Source organism: Ursus maritimus, unplaced genomic scaffold (assembly GCF_017311325.1).
Source record: "Ursus maritimus isolate PB19 unplaced genomic scaffold, ASM1731132v1 scaffold_10, whole genome shotgun sequence".
In the NCBI taxonomy this organism is placed as follows: Eukaryota; Metazoa; Chordata; class Mammalia; order Carnivora; family Ursidae; genus Ursus; species Ursus maritimus.
The window spans coordinates 25,857,760-25,882,531 of NW_024423344.1; the positions used below are offsets into that span (position 1 = coordinate 25,857,760).

The following is a 24,772-nucleotide window of genomic DNA, read 5'->3' on the forward strand; positions in this document are numbered from 1 at the left end:
GACCTTATTAAGTTTTGAAACTTGCTTTTTATACTTAATGAAACCTTTCCAGTCAATATATTCATGTAATTTTTTAACTGTTGCAGACATTCCATAATACAGATGAGTCATAATTTACCTTTCCCTGTTGGACATTTATTTCCAGTACTCATTCTATTTATTTTTTAAGCTAGGCTTATTGATGTATACTTTGTATGCAGAAGTCATTTTTTTTTTTAAAGATTTTATTTATATGAGATAGCGAGTTCGTGCTGGAAGGAGAGAGGGGGGAGAATTCTCAAGCAGACACCCTGCTGAGTGTGAAGCCTGACTCGGGCTCAATCTCATGATTGTGAGATCATGACCTGAAATCAAGAGTCGGCTGCTTAACCGTCTGAGTCACCCAGGTGCCCCGAAGGCAACTTTTTATTTTATTATTATTTTTTAAAGATTTTATTTATTTATTTGACAGAGAGACAGACAGCCAGCAAGAGAGGGAACACAAGTAGGGGGAGTGGGAGAGGAAGAAGCAGGCTCCCAGTGGAGGAGCCTGGTGCAGGCCCGATCCCAGAACGCTGGGATCACGCCCTGAGCCGAAGACAGATGCTTAACGACTGAGCCACCCAGGCGCCCCCCGAAGGCAACTTTTTAAATGTGCAAGTTTCAACACACACACACACACACACACACACACACACACACACACACAGAGCTGTAACCACCACCACAGTCAGGACTGCCATCACCCAAAATGTTCCCTTGTGTCTATAGTCAATCCCTCCACACACCCTCAACCCCAGGCAAGTATTGACCTGTATTTTTAATCCTCTAGTTTTGCCATTTCTGTAATGTCCTGTAGATGGAAGCATATGGTATGGAGCCCCAGGAGTCTGGCTTCTTTCACTTGGCATAGTGCAGAGGCCGTTCATCCAAATGGCCGCAGCAGCAGGCCCTCCATTCTCATGGCCGAGGAGCATTCCAGCGCAGGACTGCACCACTGGTTATCTGCTCACAAGCTGGTGGACATGGCAGGGTGGCAGGGGGCGTGTCCAGTTTTGGGCTGTAAGGATTAAAGCTACTACAGACCTCTGTGTACAGGTTTTTGTGTGCACATAGGATTTTCATTTCTCTGGGGGGAAATAGGAGTGGGATTCCTGGGTTGTACGGTGGTAGAAGTTTACAAAACACGGCCCAGCTGGTTTGCAAGGTACCTGTATGATTCTGCATTCCCGTGAGCAACGTGAGAGAGTTCTGGTTTTTCTGCCTGCTCACCAGCACTTGGGACTGTCAGGCCTCGGAAACCGTAGCCATCCTGATAGGTATGTAACATTATCTGTGGCTTTACTTGCATTTCCCTCAAGCAGTGATGCTGAGTAGCTTTTCCCGAGCTTATGTGACCATCCGTATCTTCCTGATGAGGTGCATGTGTACATTTACTGCCCATTTTTAAACTGGCTTGTTCTGTTATTGAACTTTGAGAGATCTTTATACAGTCTAGATACAAGTCCTTCGTACGTGTTTTATAAATATTTTCTCTTCTGTAGGATTTTTATTTTTTTTTTTAAGATTCTATTTGACAAAGAGATAGACAGCACAAGTAGGCAGAGCAGCAGGTAGAAGCAGGCTCTCCACTGAGCAGGGAGCCCGACATGGGGCTAGATCCCAGGATCCCGGGATCATGACCTGAGCTGAAAGCAGATGCTTAACCGACTGAGCCACCCAGGCGCCCCTTCTGTAGAATTTTTAAAGGCTCCTTTTCAACATCACTGATGATCGTTATTTCTGAAGTGCTATCAGTAGTTTCATGCTACCCTGGTATCTCTGGAGATCCACATTTGACTATTTATTTATAGCTAACATCCTGTTAATTTAGGTATACAACATGTTGATTTGATACATTTATATAAGGTGAGATGACTGTCATTGTAGGAACAGCACCTCTTATATCACAGAATTATTTTTTGTGGTTGGATTATGATTTAGAGTCTTAGCAAATGTGATGATTATAATACTGTTGTCTACATTCACTACTCTACGCGTTAACTCTAGGACTTATTTACTACTACTTGCAAGTTTGTACCCTTAAAAGTCTCTTCTACCCCCCCATTGCCCCCAGTCTCAGGGACCACCATTTGACTCTCTGCTTTTATGAATATGACTTTTTTGATTCCACATAAAAGTGAATGCCAAATTTAAGACTATTTGTCTTTCTCTGACTTATCTCAGCCTAACACCTTCAAGGTCCATACGTGGCAGGATTTTCTTCTTTTTCCTGGCTCAATAACATTCCTGAAGATATTTTTCATATATATATATGTATATATATATATGCATATATATTTCACATCTTCTTCATCCATTTATCTGTTGATAGGTATTCGGGTTGTTTCCATATCTTAGCTATTGTAAATAATGCTGCAATAAAATGGGCATGCATATACCTCTTTGATACCCTGTTTTCATTTCCTTTGGGTACACACCCATAAGCGGAATAAGTAGATCTATTTTTAATTTTTTGAGGAAACTCCGTATTGTTTTCCATAGTGACTAAAGCAATTACATTCCACCAATAGTGTACGAAGGCTCCCTTTTCTCCATAGCCTTGCCAACGCTTATTATCTCGTCTTCTTGAGCTTGGCCATTCTAACAGGTGTGAGGTGGTATCTCATTGTCATTTTGATTTGCATTTCCCTGATGATTAGTGATATTTAGTATCTTTTATGTACCTGCTGGCCATTTGGATGTCTTCTTCCAGCTGTTCCAGATTTTTCACCTGCAAATGGTAAGTCAGGCCAACTGCCTACCAGTGGACAGCCAGTCAACACCAACTGAGGAGAAGGATAAGGAACTCCCTCTTCAGCCTCAGCTCTTAGCTAAGTCCTCTAGTCCAGGTAGGAGTTACTAGGCCTCCATTAGTAAAGTGCATCTGACCTCATTTAGCTCCTGCTCCCTATTTATCTTTATTAATTAGTTTGCTGTGGTGGAAGGATAAAGGATTGGGACTTCAAACCTCTAACATGTAATTCACTAAGATTGGTTTCCACTGTCACTTCAGTTGGACTATATTAAAGAAATGTGTTCACAGATGAATCGAAGTGGGAAAGGAGGCTGCAAATAAGGGAACGATTAGGTTATCTGCATCATTTTGACCTTGTGTGTACGACTGAAGGAGGCTAGTCCTGCCTAGCTGCTCATCCATTCCACCTGGTCCCAGGCAGTGATGACTTGCCCTCCACATGCTTCCATCAGACCGAGACTGGACGCGACATGTCGGGCCACACTCCTATACCACGCCAAGCTGCATCTGTGAGCACACTGAAGGTGTGTGCGGGCTCTCACGCCAACCACCCTGTCAAATAATACCCATGCGTTTGTTCTTTCTATACTTCTTGCCCCCTGAATCTTGCTGAACTCTTAGACCCTGTTCAAAATCCACTTCAGGGGCTCGAGGAACGCTTTCCTGACTCCCCAAAGATGTAACTGATCATTTCATTCCCTGTGCTACTTCTATATTTCACATATTTTGTATACGATTAAGAACTTTCGACATGTCACACAGTGTTCTAAGTGCCTTACATACATTGACTTTTAAAACAATATACATATAGTTATGATCCTTAACCCCATACAGCACCAGCAGAATGGCACAAAGTCAGCTGTGCAACAGAAAGAGCCAGTGATTCCTCTGCACTACAGCATCGCCAAGAAAATTCCCCTCCACAGGTCTAAATACAGTGCTGACATACCGACTCATTGACCTTTCACTACAGTTCTGTGAAGCAGATACTTTTATCTATTTCACAGATGAGGAAACTAAGAGGCACACAAAGCAAACAGCCTGCTCTAAGTGACCTGCTTTGAATCCAGTAGCTCTTAAAACATTCTGCCGTGTATTTCTACCACTGCACTTCATACACCATGTTGGCTGGCTGTTTGCTTCCAAGTCCTCTTCAATACCGCGAGTGTCTGAAAGCAAGGACCTGTTCGTACTGAGCCCTGTATCCGTATGCCTTCGCAGTCCCAAACCGATCGGCTTCCGATCCGTTGTGCTTACAAGGCAGAGACCCTCAACTGTGACCAGCCAAATCACCAACTTTCTCATAAGCCTGGGTGATCTAGAAGGTAAGTAAATCAAGTACATTGGCCATCTGCAGTCATTCCTGGGCAATAATCTTATCTGAATCTAGAGCCAAAAAAACCACAAAGGAACATCATTCCGTAAGAAACTCCAGAACCTCAACAAAAATTGGAAACTAACCTCTAAGGGCAATGCAACTCAGGTAGAATCCAGAATTAACTCTCTGCGGATTCAAGAACGATAACTCGAGACTTTGCTACCCATTAGTAAGAAGTCAAATACAAAAGAGTTATAGGTCAATTACACCTCAATAATGTTAATAACAACAACATACAAACAACAAAAATCCAAACGGGAGACTCTGGGCAGGTGAGCTGCAGCTAAGAGCAACCAGCAGCATGGGACCCATAAAAGCACACTTAATACACATAATAGTAACTCAGAGCCTGCGCTGCCCAGTGCTATTCTGGGATTTGAATCTGGCTCTGCCCCTGACTACCTTGGTTATGACCCTGGCTAGGTTCTTCAACCTTTCAGTACCTGATGTTCCACATCTATAAAATAAAGGCAAAAAGAGACCCATGTTTTAGTGTTGTTGTGAGGATTAAATGAGTAATAGGAGTCAAATGCTTAGCGCAGTGCCTGACATACAGCAAGGGTCCAATAAACAAAAGCTATTGTTCTTCCCGCTTATTTAGTAACACAGGCAGAGAACTGTTGGCATGTAAGGCACGTTATTACAAACACCCATCAACCTTTGCTCATGGTGCCTGGCACACAGGGGGCATTTAGTGGGCTTTCGCGGAATGCATGAATGAATGTTCAAAGTGCTTCCCAGGCTTTTGTTCAAGGAGAGAAACTAGAATGGCAATCAGAAATAAGGCTTACATGTCACAAGGATTAGCCCAGTGAGTCCTTCAATTTAGCATTCTGTTAACGAGATCGATGTATTACAGACAACCACTGTATGTGTTCATAATAATAATCCTTAGGCATTGTATAAATCCTCTTGTGTTTTAGGAATTTTCAATGGTTAAATTATATTCAAAGAATTATAATTAAGTATATATTACTGCATTCAAATGCTTTAAAAATTGGAAATCCATGTAGAGCATAAATGGCAACAATGAATTAACTGGAATATTCTGATTGATTGCAGCACTCAGTTCACACTTCTCTACCCACACAGTGTTGTATCTGTCTACATTCTCTATTTCCCACTAGACTGTGAACGCCTCTTATGTCTAGCACTTTAGTATCCACAGTGCCTGGGATATAATCATGGTCAGTAAATACTTGCACAGTTCTCTGTGCTCCATGACCACGCCACACTACGGTGTTTAGTCCAGCAACCTATTCTTTTGGTGTACTTACATTTTCACAAGACAAAAATCTTAAGATTTTTAAATACATTTCCATTTTAAATACATTTCCACAAGACAAAAATCTTAAGATTTTTAAATACCAATTTCAACATTTAAAAAAAAGGTACACTTTAAGAAAATCATTCTTTAAAACCGTAAAATTTAAGACGAACTGATCTGACAGAATCTAGTTTAAACTGGAAGCTAAAGCATCTAAAATGTCCTTGTAAATTTAGATGATTTCTAACAAAGTCAGATAAAAGCTGTTGATTTTCTTATAATAAACTATTAGGGGCTTATACTGCCGTCTGTTAGATTTACATGGTACTACTGTACTATGGATGGTTGTACTTGCTCAAAGACCAGGAAGTAGGAAGAAGAAAAAATGGAAGTATGTAAAGAAAAGGAAGATTAAAAAGCAATCTCTGATTCCTATTCTTACACATGGAAATATTAGGCTCAGGAACCTGTTCTCGACTCACGTTAAAAAGAAAACTGAGTTGAAAAGAAAACCAACTTATCACCTCCTGGACTCTGACACAAATGCTAAGGAAAATGGCCAATGTACTGGGATGAGAGGTGGGTGCCCAGCCCAGCAAGTGCCCCTTCAGCCCAGTGCCCCAGCCTCCTATCACATTCCACAGGGGTCCTTAACTCCTAAAGAGGTCAAAAAAAGGCCACTGTAAAGCTGTGCACCTTACCTGGGTACTTGAAGTGTAGCAGGGATGAACATTTTAGCAAGAGGATCTTGACTTTAAAGAAGGGAGCTCAGTTTTCATCCTCTCAATAGGGAGGTTTGGGTGTTTGTATTAGAGATGCCAAAGACAAACTCCCTCACTCTCACAACTTCTTCTGGGGTCTGCACCACTTTCCTGGAGGGGAGGATTGGTGTGTGAGTGGGGGGGAAGGTTTCTGGAAAAGTACACTCTGGTATACACTTTGGCCCAAAGGTAGAATTCCCCCCAAAGAGGGATCGGGTCTCATGACAGTGTGTTGGGCAGGAAATGGTTCTCTAAAATGGTCATTATCTACCTCTTCGAGCTATTTCTGAGGATTAAAAGAGATATTTTAGAGCATTTAACACACTGCAAGGCACATAAGGGCCTGATAAGTGTTTACTCTTATTTCACTGATTAAGTACCAACAACGATGAAAATAAGCTCCAAAGAAAATTTGTTCAGAGACCATTAGGAACAACTGCAACTCTGCTGAACTCCTTAAGGGCTGCTTATGATACAACAGAGCAAAAACCGTTTTCTTTTTTAAGATCTATCATTTTAGAAGTTACTGTGGCAACATGTAATTTCAAATCTTCCCAATGCCCAGCAACCATAATATATTTATTACAGTTTGTTGGTCAAAACGTCCCTTAAGTGTGTGTAACTAGCGGAGTTTAACTAAATCACCTACGAAGCATGGCCCTCCTGTGCTCTTATGATGTGACATCTTACCAGATGTGTATGTCTCTTACTAGCTTTCCTGTCTCTCAAAGCACAGTGGCTATGAGGGCTTAGGACTCCTACTTCCTGATAGCTGGATGTGGAAAGAAAGCATGTTTACAGAGTAAGAGAGTGCTGAAATAAAAGAATAAAGGAACCTGGAGAGAGTCTCCTTCATTACCAGTTGCCGTATTTTAGTATTAAGTAAGAAAGCAATTTCAAAACATCTAATCAGGAATGGTACCGGCCTACCGCCTAGATTAGCTCTGCCACTGAACTGGTCACCCATGTTTAAGAGACTCGAGCAGATACTGTCAGGTGTGATGAGGTAAAAGAGAATGAAAATAAGCTGCAGAAAGCAGATCTGCAGAAAGACCAGAGCAGAGCTTCAGACGAGACACTATTCTGCCCTGGAAGCGCTGCCAGCGGCTACACAGTTCAATCTGGCAGGCGCTGTCACCATAAAAACTAAAGGCAGAAGTAGAGGACACAGAGGTCTGTTTCAGAGCAGGACCAAACATCAAAAAAAGACAAGGTCTGGGGGGAGATCTATGCTGTGAACCAAGCACATGACAGGTACCCAGAATTCTCAATTCTGTACAGATTTGTCACACCATTACCCATCTGTTTCCTGACACTGAGTCTCCGCCAGAAACTGAAAGGTAAGGGGGATACATTTGGTTCCTGCACCAGAACAGAGTAAGACCACCCTCCCTCATCAGAATTTTATTTTACAGTGGGAATGCAAAGATAAACATTTTCCCAATGCAGTAGTACTCAACCTCAATGCTGAAAATCAAATCATACAGAAAAATATTTATCTCAATGGATGGGTTTCTCCTTGATTGGCTTTAATTATATAACATTTTCCTAAATTTTTAGCATTTGCTACTTCTTGGTTGCAAGCACACAGAAGCAGCTGACAAAACGAACAAATAAAAAGCAACTTTTTCTTGTGTTTCATTTGTTAAAGCTTCTTGGGTTTGGTGGTCTTGTTTGTGGGGATGTTTGTTTTTGCGACTGCCTAACACATATCAGCCTCACCCTACAACCCTCCATTAGTTTGTCAACATCATTTGTCAGGTGATAGTTGGTACCTGCCAGATGAATATGCGGCAAAATTCTGGAGTGAAGTCAGTTTCTGAGAAGCTTATAATCTGGACGGGGAAGATATATCTTGAATTATTGGAAAAACACTTAATTTCTAATTCTTTTATAAGCAAAATAAAAGAGGGGCACCAGGTTGGCTCAGTCGGTAGACCACGCGACTCTTGATTGTGGGGTCATGGGTTCGAGTCCCATATTGGGCATAGAGATTACTTAAACAAAAAAATCTTAAAAAAAAAAAGGCAAATAAAAGAAATATCTATTCGACAAAATTTTTTCCATTTCTCATGTCACTAACACTAGGGTAATATGCAAGCTAATGATGAAAACTATCCTAGGTACAAACATAAATGCTCTCTTCTTTATTAGTGGGTGTGGATGTGAAACATGATCACCTGTAAAAATAAATAAATAAAGACAGCTTTGTTCTTGGACAATTTCAGAATAAGGAACTTTGGCTTTTTATTCCTTTTAAGACTTTCTGTAGTTGACTACTTTTTTCTTGCTTTGCCATTCACTTCGGACTTGTATCACCTCAGATCCTCAGAGATAAAACAAGGACAGAGAGTCCTCATTTAGAAAACATTTCCTAATTTTACATTTTAAAAGTCAATATTTAAAAAGAAAAACCTTCTTAACTCCCCCAGCCCCTCACCCCATTCTGAATAATCTAGTTTAATACAAGCCTATAAATAAATTTTTTTCCTCAAAAAAACACTTAAGTAACTTTACAAGAATTATTGTTTAAAAAATTTACCTAGGGAAATTAAAGTTCCAGTCCTTTTACCCCTACAACAGACGGTACTCAAGTATTCGAGTATCAGTGGTGTTTCCTCAGCGCATCACCCTTTAGTTGTTCTGTTAGCATGCTGGGTAAGTCTTCTTAATCACTCTTTTCTTCTCCTTGATAATGTCTATACTCTGGCTTCAGCTCCCATGTGTTTTTGTGGGTCCCTTTTACATTCTGAACGCCAATTTCTTTCAATATTTCCTTTAGGTACCCCTAAAAACAAAAACAACCCAAGATGAGACTATGAAGGCAGGAAACAAAATTTAAAATAAAACCGTACACCAAACCATGCTCATAAGTAATACAAATTACGATCTTGAAAGCTCAACAAGATTTCTCTATAAAGATGTTCGATAAACTGCGTCTTGGTTCTACACATGCAGTACATGATAACTGTGTTAAATATACACTCATTTGCATTAAAGGGATTGGAAGTCTGGCATGCCAATGACCTGAGAGCTTTAAAAAAAAAAAAGTCTAGATGAAAATACACTAGAAAGTTACTGGTGTTCACTGTTTACTAAGATGACACAGTATACCACGTGTAATCTTCCCTTGAGTTCAGTGGCCTCACTCAGTTCACAGTTGGGTAGGGTTATTCTTGGATTGGAGCCAGTCGTTTCAGAAGCAGGAGCATATATAAAAAAAATAACAAATATTTTTGGGATGATAATATTCTAGAAAGCAAGCACAGGACAGGCATCCAGAATAATCAATTCTAAGGTGACTTTTCAAATTTGCTATCAGGCCACTTGTTTTTCCTTTGTAATAAGGAAAGTTATTACTCATCTTTAGTATTATTTGACCTTGGCCAAGCTTGCCAAGACAGGGTAAGGAATAAGAAGTGATAATAAGACATGCTAAAAGCCATGGGGCCTGCAGTTTTCTCATGCTTGGCTACTCCAGAGGAAGGAGGTGAGCAATGACTTAGGGCAGAACTGTTTTATGTTATTTTAGGTCCCTCAAAATTCAATACACATTAACCAAATGATTACTGTATTCGGGGAAGTGATGGCTGTGATAAATATAATACCAAATCCTACCTTTACTTGCCAATGCCCAACACCAAAAAGCATTCCACTGTACACTGACCAATTAAATTATACTACTTCCTTCTTGGCAACAGAGAGAAAAGTTAATTATTTATAAGTGTTTTCTGGGGAGCCTGGGTGGCTCAGTCAGTTAAGTGTCTGCCTTCAGCTCAGGTCATGATCTTGGGGTCCTGGGATCGAACCCCACATCCTTGTGCTTGGGAATCTCTGCTCAGCGGGGAGTCTGCTTCTTTCTCTCCATCTGCCCCTGCCCATGCTTATGCCCTCCCTCTCTCCCTCTCTCTCGTGCACTCTTTCTCAAATGAATAAATAAAATCTTTTTAAAAACGTTTTTTTTCCTCTGCAGAACCAATCCAGTAATATTTTGTGTATATGCTTCAAAGAACCAGTTACAGTACTAGTAACTCACACTGTTGATAGAAGATGTAATTTTTTTTATTTATTGAAATGAGGCACTGATTAGAAAAATGGTTGAGAAGCTCTTCCAGAGATAATGTTTAAGGCAGTGCCCTTCCTGGGGCTTGACTGCCTCAGAACCTCATGGGAAACTTGTTAAATAAACCTCTCAAATCAGGCCTAGTTAATCAAAATCTCTGGGGCCAGGCCTGGGAATCTGCATTTTCACAAGCCTCTAGGAGACTCTGATTTAGCTACACTAAAGCTCCAAGGCATCTGCTTTAAGGGTTCGTCCAGCTCTAATACTCTAGGATCTTGAGTCCTTGAAGTTTGCTTAGTTCTCTCAGCCTCACAATTTCTGGGGATTGTGTGACAACAAACACAATCGAATACCACTTTACACTGATGTATAATGCTCTACTGTTTAGATCCTTTCATTTAGGAGTGGGTTGTCACCTAGAAACAATAGCTGATTAACACCGGAACTACATGGCCCTGGATGGCTTAGCTGGACTACTGGTGTGGCCTTCCCATTCCAGCAGCCAGGGCCCAGCAGGTGGCAGCAATGAATCAAATGAGGCCTGGGTTTCCCCCAGGAAGAAGCCTGCTTGCTCCCACACTTTCTGCAGTTGCTTTCACTAAGGGATCTGTGCCAATGAGTAAGCATAAAGGCTTGAAACATCCAGGTAATAAGCACATCTGCTCTGCTATCTGCCACTTCAAATCACATTTTTAAAACGGGACACTGTTCATAAGCTACTTTCTAATTAAACAGTATTCATAAAGGGAAAATGCTGTGCTGGACATAAAGGATTTTCAGTTTAGATGCCATGAATGACATCTTTGTAAAATTCCAAAGGATGATTTATTGTGAGGCTGGCTACAAACTTGGACACAAACAATCAAACAACTGGCTGCACTGCTCTGGGTCAAAACTGGAAAGAGCAACCGCTGGGGGCGCTGTGATTGTGAGACAGCAGCTCTCTCTGGACTTCAAGACTAGCGTGCCCATTCAGAAGCCAGATACAGGACACGAAAAGCCTCAAATGGGTTAAACACAAGATAGTAGAGTCTCAAGTGTACAAATTCAGTTGCTTTCATGTATAGTCCACACTCATTTTGTTAAATTAGTATAAGGTTATGGAGTATTTTGTTTTCTTAATGAAAAGTCACTCATTATTTCCTTTTCAACAATAAGAACAGAATGAGATATTCAGTCTGTCAATTTGTCAGGTAACAAGATGAGATTAGGATCACAATATCTAGCCACGGTAAGAGTTCTTTTTTTTTGGTGGAAGGTGGGGAAGGAGACATTTCTGGAGTTTTAGAATGTTCCAAACTGCAACCTAAAGCCATTTTACTCTAACCAAATGAATTAATTTGGCACAACTCATTAGTAGAGAAAGTAATAGTAATGATAGAGAAACACAGGTCACAAAGGTCCCTGAAGGAAAGACCCAGGTAGGTAACAGTGAGATCATGTCATTCCTCTGTTGAAAAAAAATTTTTTTAAATACTTATTTATTTGAGAGAGAGAGCACACGCATGCAAGTGGGGTAAGGGCAGAGGGAGAGTGAGAAGCAGACTCCCCGCTGAACAGAGAGCCCGACATGGGGCTCGTTCCCACGACCTTGGGATCGTGACCTAAGCCAAAGGCAGATGCTTAACCGACTGAGCCACCCAGGCACCCCCGCTGAAAACTTTTTAATGACTTCCCCACTATGGCCTACAGGTTAAATTCCATACTCCTTCACAGACATCCATTCAGGCCTGCCTTTTCCCTTTGGCCTCATCTTCTAAGAATTCCCTGAATACATACTGTCATTTCTGTGTCTACATGCTTCTAGTTTTCTCCATATGCTATTCCCTTTCCCTGTCATACTTATCCCCCTCCCTTAAATCTGAACTCCTCATCCTTGAAGACTCTGCACAAAGGTCACTCTCTCAGACCAACTTTCCCTAACAGTCCCATCTCTTAGATTTTCATTTCACACTCTATGTACTTCAGTGATAGCCCTCATACTACACTATAACCCTTGACTCGCATGCCTCTTTCCCATCAAGCCATGTGCTCCTATTACAGTGGCTGCCTGCCTATCACAGAGGCTCAGGACACTTACACTGAATAAGTAGGGTATGCTTAAGAGTAAACAAGGGAACTAAGAGGATTTAGTGGGGGAGGTGTTTGAGGTAAGATCACTTAGATGGTCCATAGGACTAAACTATGCTAACTCTAGTTCTTCTCGTTTTTAGAACTCAGGCTCTAATTAACTTATAGGGCAATGAGAAATACAAGTTGACTAACTGTATCACCTGAATCTGGATGACATTTATCACTAAAAATCTGTATTAGAGTGGTAAAATATTGTTGGGGACAAAGCCATCTGAGGGGGAAATTTTAAAGATTCTAACAGGATTGAAGATCAATGGGCAATCTAACTTTCCTTTTATAAAAATTCATATATTCATACAAATCTTTTTTTTAGAAGCTACTATGGGCCAGACAGAGTGGCAACACAGTCTTCATCCTCAAGAGTTTATGGTTTAAGAGTAGGGTGTGTGAGTGGGGAGGCTAAAGGCATAGAAGCAGGCCATCACAAACTAAAGTGCAGAAATAAGGACACATATATATACAGGATATTGTGGGAGCACTGAGAAGGGGCCCTTATCCCAGCTGGAGTCACGATCTTAGGTTTTGAGGATGTGTATTTGATCCTTTGAATTGAATGGCAATTCTGTGCGGAGATCAGGATATACTAGTTGTTCTCCTCTCATATTCAACAATGACTTTCCAATTTAATCTTCTGCCTGACCACCTGCATTTTAAACAAAGAATTCTAGAACTCAGTAGATCGCCTTTATGTGACACAGGACTGGAGAGATTTCTCATTACTGCTATGTGCAGTGCTGTAGAACAAGATCTGAAATAATAAACTGGCTCAGGTCCAGCAACCCTTCATCAAAGGGACGTGTGGGAGAGTATTTACAGCAAGTCTGAATTGCAGAGAAAGAAGGGATACAACAGGATAGCTTCCTTGGAAGGAAAAGGCAAAGCAAATACTGGACCAAAGAGGTCAAGTGATTAGGATGTGATTTGCATATTTGTGGGTCAAGATAACACTGTGGTGAGGGGCGCCTGGGTGGCTTAGTCGTTAAGCGTCTGCCTTAGGCTCAGGGCGTGATCCCAGCGTTCTGGAATGGAGCCCCACATCAGGCTTCTCTGCTAGGAGCCTGCCTCGTCCTCTCCCACTCCCCCTGTTTGTGTTCCCTCTCTCGCTGGCTGTCTCTCTCTGTCAAATAAATAAATAAAATCTTTAAAAAAAAAAAAAAAAGATAACACTGTGGTGGCCCAAAAGCCAGAAATCAACAGATCATATTCCTATCCCCCCACCCCCAATCACGACAAACCTATGTAGAGTAACAAGGCACAGGAGCCGACTACTGCAGTCTTTCTCTTTCTCCTCCCATCCCTCCCTCCCTCCACCCCCACCATTTCTCATATCATCTTTTCCTCTACTGCTCTGCCAACCAATTCCCAAACCAGGAATTTCAGTGAAGTGTAACGTATATATAATAATAAACTAATTGTATCTAAATTCCTAGAAATTGGTCAAAAACATGTATCTCTGACAAACAGCTGATCACCAACTATTAATGCTTTAGGCGAACAAATAATATGACCCTATTAGATGTCTCGTCACAAAATCTCCGCAGAAAGGTTGGACTGAAGAGACAATATGCAATCTATACCAAAGACAGCACAGGTTAATGCCAGTCACTAAAGGGCAGTCATTATATGCTTTTTATAAAATGATCCAACAACGCAAGAGGGGCATGATCAGTTCTGTATAATTTCAAAGTATCATTTCAAATGAGTTGTGTGATTAAAACAGAGGACTTATTGATAAAGATGTTAGTGGCTCCAAGGCACAAAATTCTTTCATTAAAAAAACAAACTACATATTAGGCATAAGCTATTAACAAAGGCAACATATGTTTTCACTCCTCTAGATAGAGAAAACTGCAAACAGGATAGGGAAGGGAACACTGAGGATTCTCTGGGACATGGGCCATGTCGGTATTTTTATCCTCTTTTCCTTCTGGTTTCACCTCCACTTTCCTACTAGACCTCACCGCCCCCCATCTTCCTCTCAGCTCACACAGGCCGCATTCCTCCCTCTGTAAAACTCTGAGAAGTAGAGATGATGGGTAATGAAGTGGTCAAGGCACAAGCCCTATCTTATGGCTTAATCCAAATTCTGGAAAAGCATAGCACTGGCAAATGATTCACATGTTCGCACATATCAGATGAACAAAGTTTACCTCCTTTGGGCCAAAACTTTCAATTTAACTATTTGTTTAAAGATGTTTCCTAAACTGTATTTTTTTTTTTTTTTAGGGTGCCCGGGTGGCTCATTTGGTTAAGCATCTGCCTTCAGCTCAGGTCATGATCCCAGGACCCTGGGAATGAGTCCCACATGGGGCACCTGCTCAGCAGACAGTCTGGGCTCCCTCTACCCCTTCCCCCTGCTCATGATCTCTCTCTCCCTCACTCTCTCTCAAATAAGCACATAAAATCTCAAAAAAAAAACCACCCAAAAAACCCTGTATTTGTTTATTTGTATGCTAAACATAAGTTAACCTTGGAATACTGCAAGATATTCCAAGGCTGAGATATGATGGCTTTCAACTGGGAAAAGTGTATACATATATAGCTAATGTTGAAACTGTTATAATTAGGAAAATACAACCAGAAATATCCAAAATGTAACAAAGTAGCAAAAACTAAAATTCCTTTTGAAATTTAAATATGTGGAATTTAAGAAACAAAACAGATGAACATAGGGGAAGGGAAGGAAAATGAAATAAGATGAAAACAGAGAGGGAGGCAAATCATAAGAGACTCTTAATTACAGGGAACAAACAGGGTTGCTGGAGGGGAGGTGGAGGGTGGATGGGGTAACTGGGTGATGGGCATTAAGGAAGGCCCTTGAAGTAATGAGCACTGGGTGTTGTATGCAACTGACGAATCACTGAATTCTATCTCTGAAACTAATAATACACTATATGTTAAATTGCATTTAAATAAAAAATAAAATAGAAAAGGCAAAAAAAAAAAAAGGAAATTTAAATATGAATTCGTGCATTTAGAACCATGGCAACTATCTATTAGTGTCTTTGTTGTGAAGTATAGTTCCAAACATACAAAAAAATAAGAAGATATTAATTGGCATAGTTATTATTAGTCTATTTGAAAATATTGCTAGAAATTAAATGACAAGCAAAGAGACTATAGGTATATATTTTACCAATAGAGAGTCTTCTGTAAATTAGCTAGCACTCCCAATGCTGAAGTATTATCTATCCTTAAAATATCTGGAATAGAGAGTGAGGTTTTACCTTAGGGCAATAGTAGATAAAAAAGTTTTTGATGGCTAAGGATTAAAAAAGGATTGCTGACAACCTGGGAGTTAGTTCCTCAGGTTAAACAGAGTTATAAAGTGACTCAGCAATTCCACTCCCAAGAGAAAAAAACAAAAAACAACCAAAAACCTATGTTCACATAAAAAACTTGTACATGAATGTTTACCGCAGCTTTCTTGATAATAGCCAAAAAGCAGAAACAACTCAAATGTCTATCATGAGTGAACGGATAAACAAAATGTTGTATCTCTCTCTATAACAGTATACTAGTTGGCAATAAAAAACAACGAAATATTGATACACGCCAAAATGTGGATGACATCTGAAAATGTTATGCCTAGATTAAAGAAGTCAGTTATAAGAGACACATATTATATGATTCCATGTATATGAAATGTCCAGAGTAGGCAAATCTCCACGGATAGAAAATAAATTAGTATTCACCTAGGGTAGGGGTGGGAGAAAGGGGAGTGACAGCTAACAAGTATGGGGTTCTTTTTGATTGAAGAAAATGTTCTAAAATTGATTGTGGTGATGGTCATACATCTCCGTGAATATACTAAAATCCTGTGAACTATAATTTAAAAAAAGATTTTATTTATTTGAGCTTAACTGAACTGAGCCACCCAGGTGCCCCTGAAAATAAAGATTTTTAAATTGGTGGTGGTGGGGGAGGAGACCTATCTAGCTCATTACAACAAATTAAGATAATGCCATTTTAAGTCAATCAGAGAAAGACAATTATCCTATGATCTCGCTGATATGTGGAATTTGAGAAACAAGGCAGAGGAATAGAGGGGAAGAGAGGAAAAAATGAAACAAGACAAAAACAGAGAGGCAGACAAACCATAAGAGACACTTAATCTCAGGAAACAGAGGGTTGCTGGAGCAGAAAGGGGTGAGGGGATGGGGTGGCTGGGTGATGGACACTGGGGAGGATATGTGTTGTGGTGTGCGCTGTGTATTGTGTAAGACTGATGGATCATAGACCTGTACCCCTGAAACAAATAATACATTACATGTTAATAATTTAAAAAAAAAGGTTTTTGGAAAACTGGAAAGCAAACTAAATTCCATAATAAAGTCTGTATAGAATATGACATTAAAAAAAAAAGTCATTTTTTATTACCAAGTTATGATGGTTAATATTTCCAATAAACAGTGGCTAGCTGTGTGTATCAGTCCATATGCACTGGAAAATATGATGGAATTAGAATATCTTTATCTTGGGACATTCTAGAAGGAATGTCTCTATAAAGCTGCAGTACAGAACTGACACAAGGTTTTCTGCCAACAGGCATATCCTCTGGTATCTCAATTCTCCTGTGAGATAGAGAAACTGGGAAGCTGTGAACACTTATCTTAATCCACAGAGTCATGCTTTCTCTAGTGCTGAGACCAATGCAAAGAAATTTATCTCTTTCCTGAGATAATTTCCATAAGGGTGGCAAGCCTAAAAACAAGTCCTTCTAACTTGTTCAAGGACTGAATAAAGAAATCAGAAGGTGGTTAATAAGCTTAAAACTTACTTTAACCTTTCTTCAGATGATGCTAGAAGGGTAGGGAAGAAGATTTTATAACTAATGACATTTTTCAGATTAAATATAATTTTGTGGCCGACTGCTTAATTAAAAATTCTGGGGTTCCTGGGTGTCTCAGTCAGTTAAGTATCTGATTTCCAACTCAGGTCATGATCACAGGGTCCTGGGACTGGGCCACTTAAGGCTCCGCGCTTAGCAGGGAGTCTGTTTCTCTCTCTCCCTCTCTGCCCCTCCCCTGCTTGTGTTCTCTCTCTCTCTCTCTCTCTCAAATAAAAAAATAAAATCTTAAAGAATAAATTCTATGTAAACTTTGTATATAAATAAATGCCCAACTTTCTCTACTGGGTGCTTATGTTAAATATTGCTTTCATCTACATAGTATTTCTGTAAAATCTGGACCCAATTGGTTATGTTAGTAAATTCACATCAAATTTTACCACATTCAGAAATATGGTAAAAAAAGGGCGAAAAAAAAGGTGAAACATAACATGTAAGTTAAAGGAGGAAATGTTATTATAATAAACTCAATAGATCTATTATTAAAATCTTCTACAAGTACGTATTAAATTTTCATGTGTTTAAATTTCATCCATTTACATTCAATACAATTCAAATAGTTAATTTATTTTAGTATGACATTTCATATTCTAAAGCTTAACAATAAATCAGGTTCTACATCATTAATTAGCAAATAATTATTTTTTAAAACAGAAGTCTCACAAAAGGCTGTCATTAATATGCTCTGTGAGAAATTGGTGGGTTTTTTTTTTACTAGCATCATTCGAAAATGATACAAAAATAAGATGATACAAAAATAAAAACTTCCATTTATAGGAAAAATGAACTAAAAGGGATATGTTAACAGAAAGGAAATAATAAAGATTTCAGAAAAAAAAAGTAAAAAAAGAAGGAAATGTATGTCAGAACAAAACATTATATTAAAAACCCGACTTATTAAGTAGTAAATTAAGGAATAAGTTTCAAACATTAAAAATGCCTATTTTTACTTTGGATTAGGAACTGAATGAGCTAAGATAAAGCTTAGATCCCATTCTCTATGTACCTGGCTTAGATCAATGATGATGATTTTTTTTTTTAAAGATTTTATTTATTTATTTATTTATTTATTTATTTGAGAGAGAGACAGAGAGCGAGCAAGCATGAGCAGGGGGAGGGGCAGATGGAGAGGGAGAGGGAAAATCTCAAGCAGATTCTGCATTGAGCGCAGAGCCCAACCTGGGGCTCGATCTCAAGACCCTGAGATATAACTTGAGCAGAAATCAAGAGTCAGATGCTTAATGGACTGTGCCACCCAGGGGCCCCAATGATAATTCTTAAGGAGAAAGCCTGCTGAGAGAGACAGTTTTTTGTTTTTTCCTATTAAAAAGTGGTTCCTACTGTCAGAAAAATATTTTCCTTGCTTGCCTATATACACATGCACATGTGTGAATACAGAAGAGGCAATGCGGTAAGAGAGATTCCTAGACTGAAGTCAGCACAAGTGGGGTCAAGTTACTGGGCAACTCCTTCTCTGGGTTTACAAGTATCCTGAGTCAGATATACTCACGCACACACACAGATATATGTATATAATTTATATGATATATACGTATCATAATTTATAATATATATGTCATGAAGAGGAAACAGGAACACAGTTGTCTGGCTGTAACAATTTAGGGAATGATGGTGTCACTTACTGAAATGGGGAAGTCTGGGAAGTCTTTGGAAGGGAAGAGAAATCAGAGTTCTGTTCTGAACATACAAAATTTGAGATAACAATAAAATGACTAATACTGACTAGATGCTAACTCCATACCAGGCGACATGGCACAAAGGTGGGAAAGGCAGTAGGCCCTGCCTGGCAGAGTACCCCTAACCCCAACTTCTTGGTTCAGGAATGGGCATACCAACCCCTACCAGCTCAATTAAAAATCTTCCCTAGGGATTTTATCAGGACAAATATTCACTTTATGCTTAGGGGTTGCTAGCTGTGAGGTGTCTGAGGAGGTCATTTCGGCTACCACATGGCAAGATCCAGCCTAAGAGTAAAGACAACACACACACACACACACACACACACACACACACACACACACACAAAAAACAATGAGGAGAGATGCGGAAAGATGGGAAGAGACAGGTCTAACTAAATAATATTAGTTAGCTGGATCTAGTCATGGCTAAAGCTAGATGCATTCCTGAACTTCCTGCTACATGAGCCAGCCAATAAATTCTATTTTTTTTTTTTTTTTAAGAGACAGAGTGGGGGGGCGCCTGGGTAGCGCAGTCGTTATCGAGTCCCACATCGGGCTCCTCTGCTGGAAGCCTGCTTCTTCCTCTCCCACTCCCCTGCTGTGTTCCCTCTCTTGCTGGCTGTCTCTCTGTCACATTAAAAAAAAAATCTTTAAAAAAAAAAAGAGACAGAGTGGGGAGGGAGGGAGAGAGGGAAGGAGGGAGGGAGGGAGGGAGGGAGAGGGGGAGGGGGGAGAGAGAGAGAATATGAGAATCTCAAGTGGGCTCCACATTCAGCACAGAGCCCGATATGGGGCTCAATCTTATAACCCTGAGATCATGACCTGACCAAAGTCAAGAGTCGGACACCATCCAGGCGCCCCACAATAAACTTTATTTTTGTTTAAGCTAGTTTGAATTAAATTTCTATTCTCTGCAACTGAAAGAGTCTCAACGAATTCACAGATCTGTAATAGCACAAACTTTGCGTATTTTTTAAGTAAGTTCTATGCCCAACATAGGGCTTAAACTCACGACCCCAAGATCAAGAGTCACATGCTCCACCAAATGAGCCAGCCAGACACCCCTATAACATCATAAACTTATCAATAAAATTTTGTTTTTTGACAGGAGAAACATTCAGTAGGTCAAATTGTCTAGCCATTTTATCCTTCAAAAAAGCCTATCTTCTTGTACCTTATTGAAGTCAAATTTTGCTTAAATTACTTCTACTCATGCCTTTATTTAAGTGTATCCAGAAACAAATCCTCAGCATTAGGTTAATACTGCCTTATTGCTGCAATGGCTTTGTTTACTGAAAGACCACTATGTGCAAATAAAACTACCTATTGAGCATTATTTAGTGCTGAGGAACTTGAAGTATGGGCACTAATTGCTTCAAAGTCAAAGCCATCTGAGTCTTTGCCCAGTTTTTCCTGTTAATTTGAACTTACTTTAATAAAAAACATGCAAGTTGCTTGATGACATATTTGAATTAAGCAATGGTCTCCGGGACTCACATGACTGGGGACTGTTGATTTAGAAGGGATCATCAATAATTAAATATAAACTTCCCTGGATCGTGCCAGGAAATTGGGTGGATACAGCACAAGGAGATTAGGGGTTCACTTATAATCGGGGCTAATTTTCAATGATACTTTTAGCAGAAAGATGTGGTTCAAGGAACACTGGAAATGGCTGCTATGCTAGAGAACAGGGTGTCAGGGCTCAAAGTGGTCTTGGCAGTTTGGTGTTTCAAAGGGAGCAATTAGATAAAGTTTCAAAGGATTTAAATTTTGAAGGAAATGCTGTGTAAGCTTCTATTTTAAAGATATAATAAAATATAAAGACTACACATAACAAATTCAAGGTGAAAGATCAAAGACTGCAGGGGAAAAATAATGGGCTTCTTCTAGTATTTCACATTAAGGAGGGCTTAAAAGCCCAATTTTAAACCATATAAAAACACCCCTTTTAATGGGTACCATGTTTCTGACTTCACATTAGTTATCAGAGCTTGGCCTTTTAAAATTGGCTTATTTGCCCTTAATGAGTAACTTTAACTCCTTGATTGTTAATGCAAGTCACATACTGACCAATGAGAGAAAAAGTCTGCCCATAAGGACAGTTTCTCTGATCAGTAATTTTGCTTACAGCAGTGAAGGCTTTTAGAAAGAATACAGAGAGGAAAGAATTGCAAAAACAAGAATAATACCACAGGTTCATTCAGAATGTGCCAAAAATGACACTCTAGGGGCGCCTGGGTGCCTCAGTCGGTTAAGCGTCTGCCTTCGGCTTGGGTCATGATCCCAGGATCCTGGGATCCAGACCCTCATTGGGCTCCTTGCCAGTGGGGAGTCTGCTTCTCCGTCTCCCTCCTTCTCCTGCTCATGCTCTCACTCTTGCTCTAATAAATAAAATCTTTTTTAAAAAATGACATTCTAAAGGTCAGAAAGCAGATGGTAACTTAAGAGTATAGTAGTCATGTTAATGACAAAGAGAATGTGTTAAAGTGATAGACTTCATGGTTAGAAATCTATTATCAAAGGGGGCACTGGGGACCACCAGAAAATGAGAGAAAGTCATTAAATGCATATACTAAAGAAGTGTTTAATACAAACAAGATCTTTCTTTTACAAGGGGGCTCAAAAATTTGTTTGTATTAAACATTAAATGTATTTAAATACTCTGTCCAGAACTATTTGTCTAAATGGCAGGGCTGGGACTTGAACGGAGATCCCATTACTCCAAAACCACTGCTCTTTCCATCTTTCCAGGAAAGCCCTTTTCCTGGATCACTGATCTTCATGCTCTACTCTCCTTCATTCTCCTGGGATTGCTCAGATTAAAATCAGATTAGTAAGGGTGTACTAATGACCATGAGTGCAGACTCACTTATGTAATGTGAATGTTTTAAAGGGGATAGTTACCTACATGGAGGAGAGCTGGCCTTGGGCTACTTTCTAGGTGAGGTCTGTCAATTCAATTCAAATACAAGAGGGAGGTGGAGAGGAGATAAAATAGGGGAGGGAGAGAATCACAGATTTAGGGTTGGAAAGGAGCACAACAATCGTCCAGTCCAATTCCCTCAATTTTAGGAATGGAAGGAACTTTCTCAGATCCCAATGGGGTAGGTAAATGGCAGAACTGAACCCATGCAGACCACTTCTTGCCCCCTCCTCTAGGGGGAGATAACCATAACCCTGTCATTCCACACTTCCTTGAGACTGTCCCCCTCTCCTGCCATAAATGACATGAGGCCTGTTGTTGAATCCATCGGAGTAAAACATGGTAGTCCTTGGATACTGAAGATGGGGCCATTTCCTTTTTTTCAAATCAATTCCTCTAATATTTACTGAATTTCTACTATGTTTATGTTGTAGAGTGTATAAATATTTAAGGATATGACTAATACACAACCCTGTCTTCAAGAACCTTATGTTTGCTGAGACAATTTAGTCTCTAAATAATAAGACTATTATAAAATAATTTAGTTTGTGGATTAGTGGTTCACAAGCTCCTTGAGGTTCCCAGGCCCTCTATGAGAATCTGATATTAACTATGGATCTGCTCCCCAGAAAAACCCACATATTTTTGCACATATTCAGGAGATTACTGGATCTCATAAAACGCATCTACTGACCATGAGTTAAGAAGTTCTATTTTGGGAGATTCACTGAGTACCTCTACATAAAAATTATCTGAAAAACCAAAGCTGAGAGAAATACTAGTTATCCCTTTCCTTTGATGTAAAATGAGTAAACTTTAAAAACAATGTTGTTCCAAGTTAAGGAACTGGAAAGCAAAGAAATTGCTTTCTCTAATATCATCTGAATGTCCTTTCTACAAATACTTATTTTCCCGTATCTAATTTTTGTATGTATTTTATTCCGTAAGAATATATTGCTTGCATTCAGTTTCCAGAGGGCCTTTTCTCATATATGTATTTCTCATATACATAATATATATGAAGTTTACATTCACAAGGATAAACTTCATTAAAAGCAGAAAAAACATGGCTTACCTAATGAATTATTCTATTTCTTTCTCTTTTTTTTGGTTATAGTTTGAAATGCTGTTTTTAAGGCTTTGATACTGAAGAGAGTAAGTCATTAAGAGGAGCTGATAATACTGCAGCATGAGCACTTGGCTCTTCTCTACTAAAAAAAAGTATTTAGATCTTTTGGAATTTAATTTCTTAATTAAAAAGTATAACAGTAAAGAAATTCCTGCAGAAGTGGGAAACTGTACAATCAATACTGAGGTCTCATAAATCATTTCCTAAAGCTTTGAATAAATCAGAAAAAAACATACAGCAAACTCTTTAATACACTGTTACTTGGTTATGTTAAAATGTTTTTTAAAACTGGCTATCATGTTACATATTCTTAAGGAAATAAATGGAGGAGTTAGAACTGACAATATTCCTGAATATACTAGCAAGGTGGAAAAATGATAATGAAAACTAGATAAAAGGACAGAAAATAAAAGAAATCCCATTTAATTTTTTAAAACCCTGTAAATAAATACTGTCATAATTCAGTTCGCTGCTTTGCTAATGTTAAGAAAGTTAAATGGAAGGAAATGCATTGGAGAAAAGGGATGTGGATTCCTTATTTGTTACCAGTATTTTAAACGGATTAGAAATAACAAATTGTTAGCAAATAGGCACAAAAGTCTGGAGCAGGGACAAAAATTATCTATAGAACAAACATAAATTTTCTAAAACACTGATTTATTAAATTTTTCCTTAAAAATGGAGAAAAGGCCAACCCAACCACAATCTCAACAAGCACTGTGGGGCAGTCCAGCTCAAGTTAAACAGGACCTAATGCTAGTGCTAGGTAAATTCTGATTAAAAAAAAAAAATCCATTAGAGAATAGCCCACCAGACAGGGATAAACACCCTCATCATGACAGATCAGTATGACTCCTAAAAGAATATGGTTCTTTTAGGGGGCACATTTTCAAATAAACAAAAGAAGTTGAATGTTTTTTGGAGGGAGCTAGGGGAATAAAGACTAGAAATGATATAAACAAAGACTTCAGGCTTAATGTCAATGATCAATAGTAAGACATCTTTTCTGAGTGTTGAAAATAAACCCTGACATTAGCATAGGTGTGTGTGAACTACTTCATATATGATACCCTTCTCTTCGGTAACATCATCTAAATGAAGCAGGATATATTTAAAGGATCAATGTGAGCAAATACATACCACAGGCTGTTTTGTGATGTCCACCAAGTCCTTAAGATTATAATATTGATGTTTCTCAAATGCCGAAAATAGCATGTCTAAAACATGTTGTTTATCAGCTCGAGCTCGTTTTCCATCTTCTTTCTTTTTCCTTTCATATTCAATCTAGGTGCAAACAGCAAAAGTAATAAAGGCATCAATCCAACATGCTCACTCTAAAATACAGGCATTCTCTTTTTAGTCACCCCCAAAAATGATTAATTTCAAGTTGCAAGGCAGCAGATTAAAGAGCAGTGGGTTGAGAACCTGGGTCTTCACTGCTCCCAGGGTTCCTCAGACCTTGAAGGATCTACGAAGGTATTAAAGCCTGCCCATAAACTGCCTTCATTCTTTTCTAAGGCTTTATACAATGTCTCCATTTGCCCCCAAATAGCCTTCGTTTGCCAAATTAGAACAATTCAGTGTGGCTACTGATTAGGTCATGTTGATCAGAAAGTCCAACTTGCAGTTTTTGTTTTTGATTACCCCAAATACGTAAAATAGTTTCTTTAACAGATGCAGTTTGGTAGGTGACATCTTTCAAAATTGAGGTTTTTCCGGATAGGCACGGAATTAAAAGGCGGGCAAATTATAGAGGAGGTTCTATAGGAAATGCAAAGTTTGAGAAGCAC

The 24,772-nt window shown here is 39.3% G+C and overlaps 1 protein-coding gene and 1 non-coding gene across 2 annotated transcripts in view; both read right to left on the reverse strand.

Annotated features, from left to right (window-relative positions):
* Positions 1-3,587: 3,587 nt before the first annotated feature.
* Positions 3,588-3,718, reverse strand: LOC121101449. The gene has a single exon (XR_005833432.1). It is a non-coding gene; the product is annotated as a small nucleolar RNA SNORA46 (small nucleolar RNA).
* Positions 3,719-8,408: 4,690 nt separating this feature from the next.
* GTF2F2 (general transcription factor IIF subunit 2) overlaps positions 8,409-24,772 on the reverse strand; it is a 132,496-nt gene continuing 116,132 nt past the window's right edge. Inside the window, exons 7-8 of the mRNA XM_008706829.2 lie at positions 24,123-24,266; positions 8,409-8,970 (exon numbers count right to left, since the gene is read on the reverse strand). Of these exons, the coding sequence (XP_008705051.1) occupies positions 8,851-8,970; positions 24,123-24,266 (264 nt within the window). The 3' untranslated portion in view covers positions 8,409-8,850. The remainder of the gene's footprint in view (positions 8,971-24,122; positions 24,267-24,772) is intronic.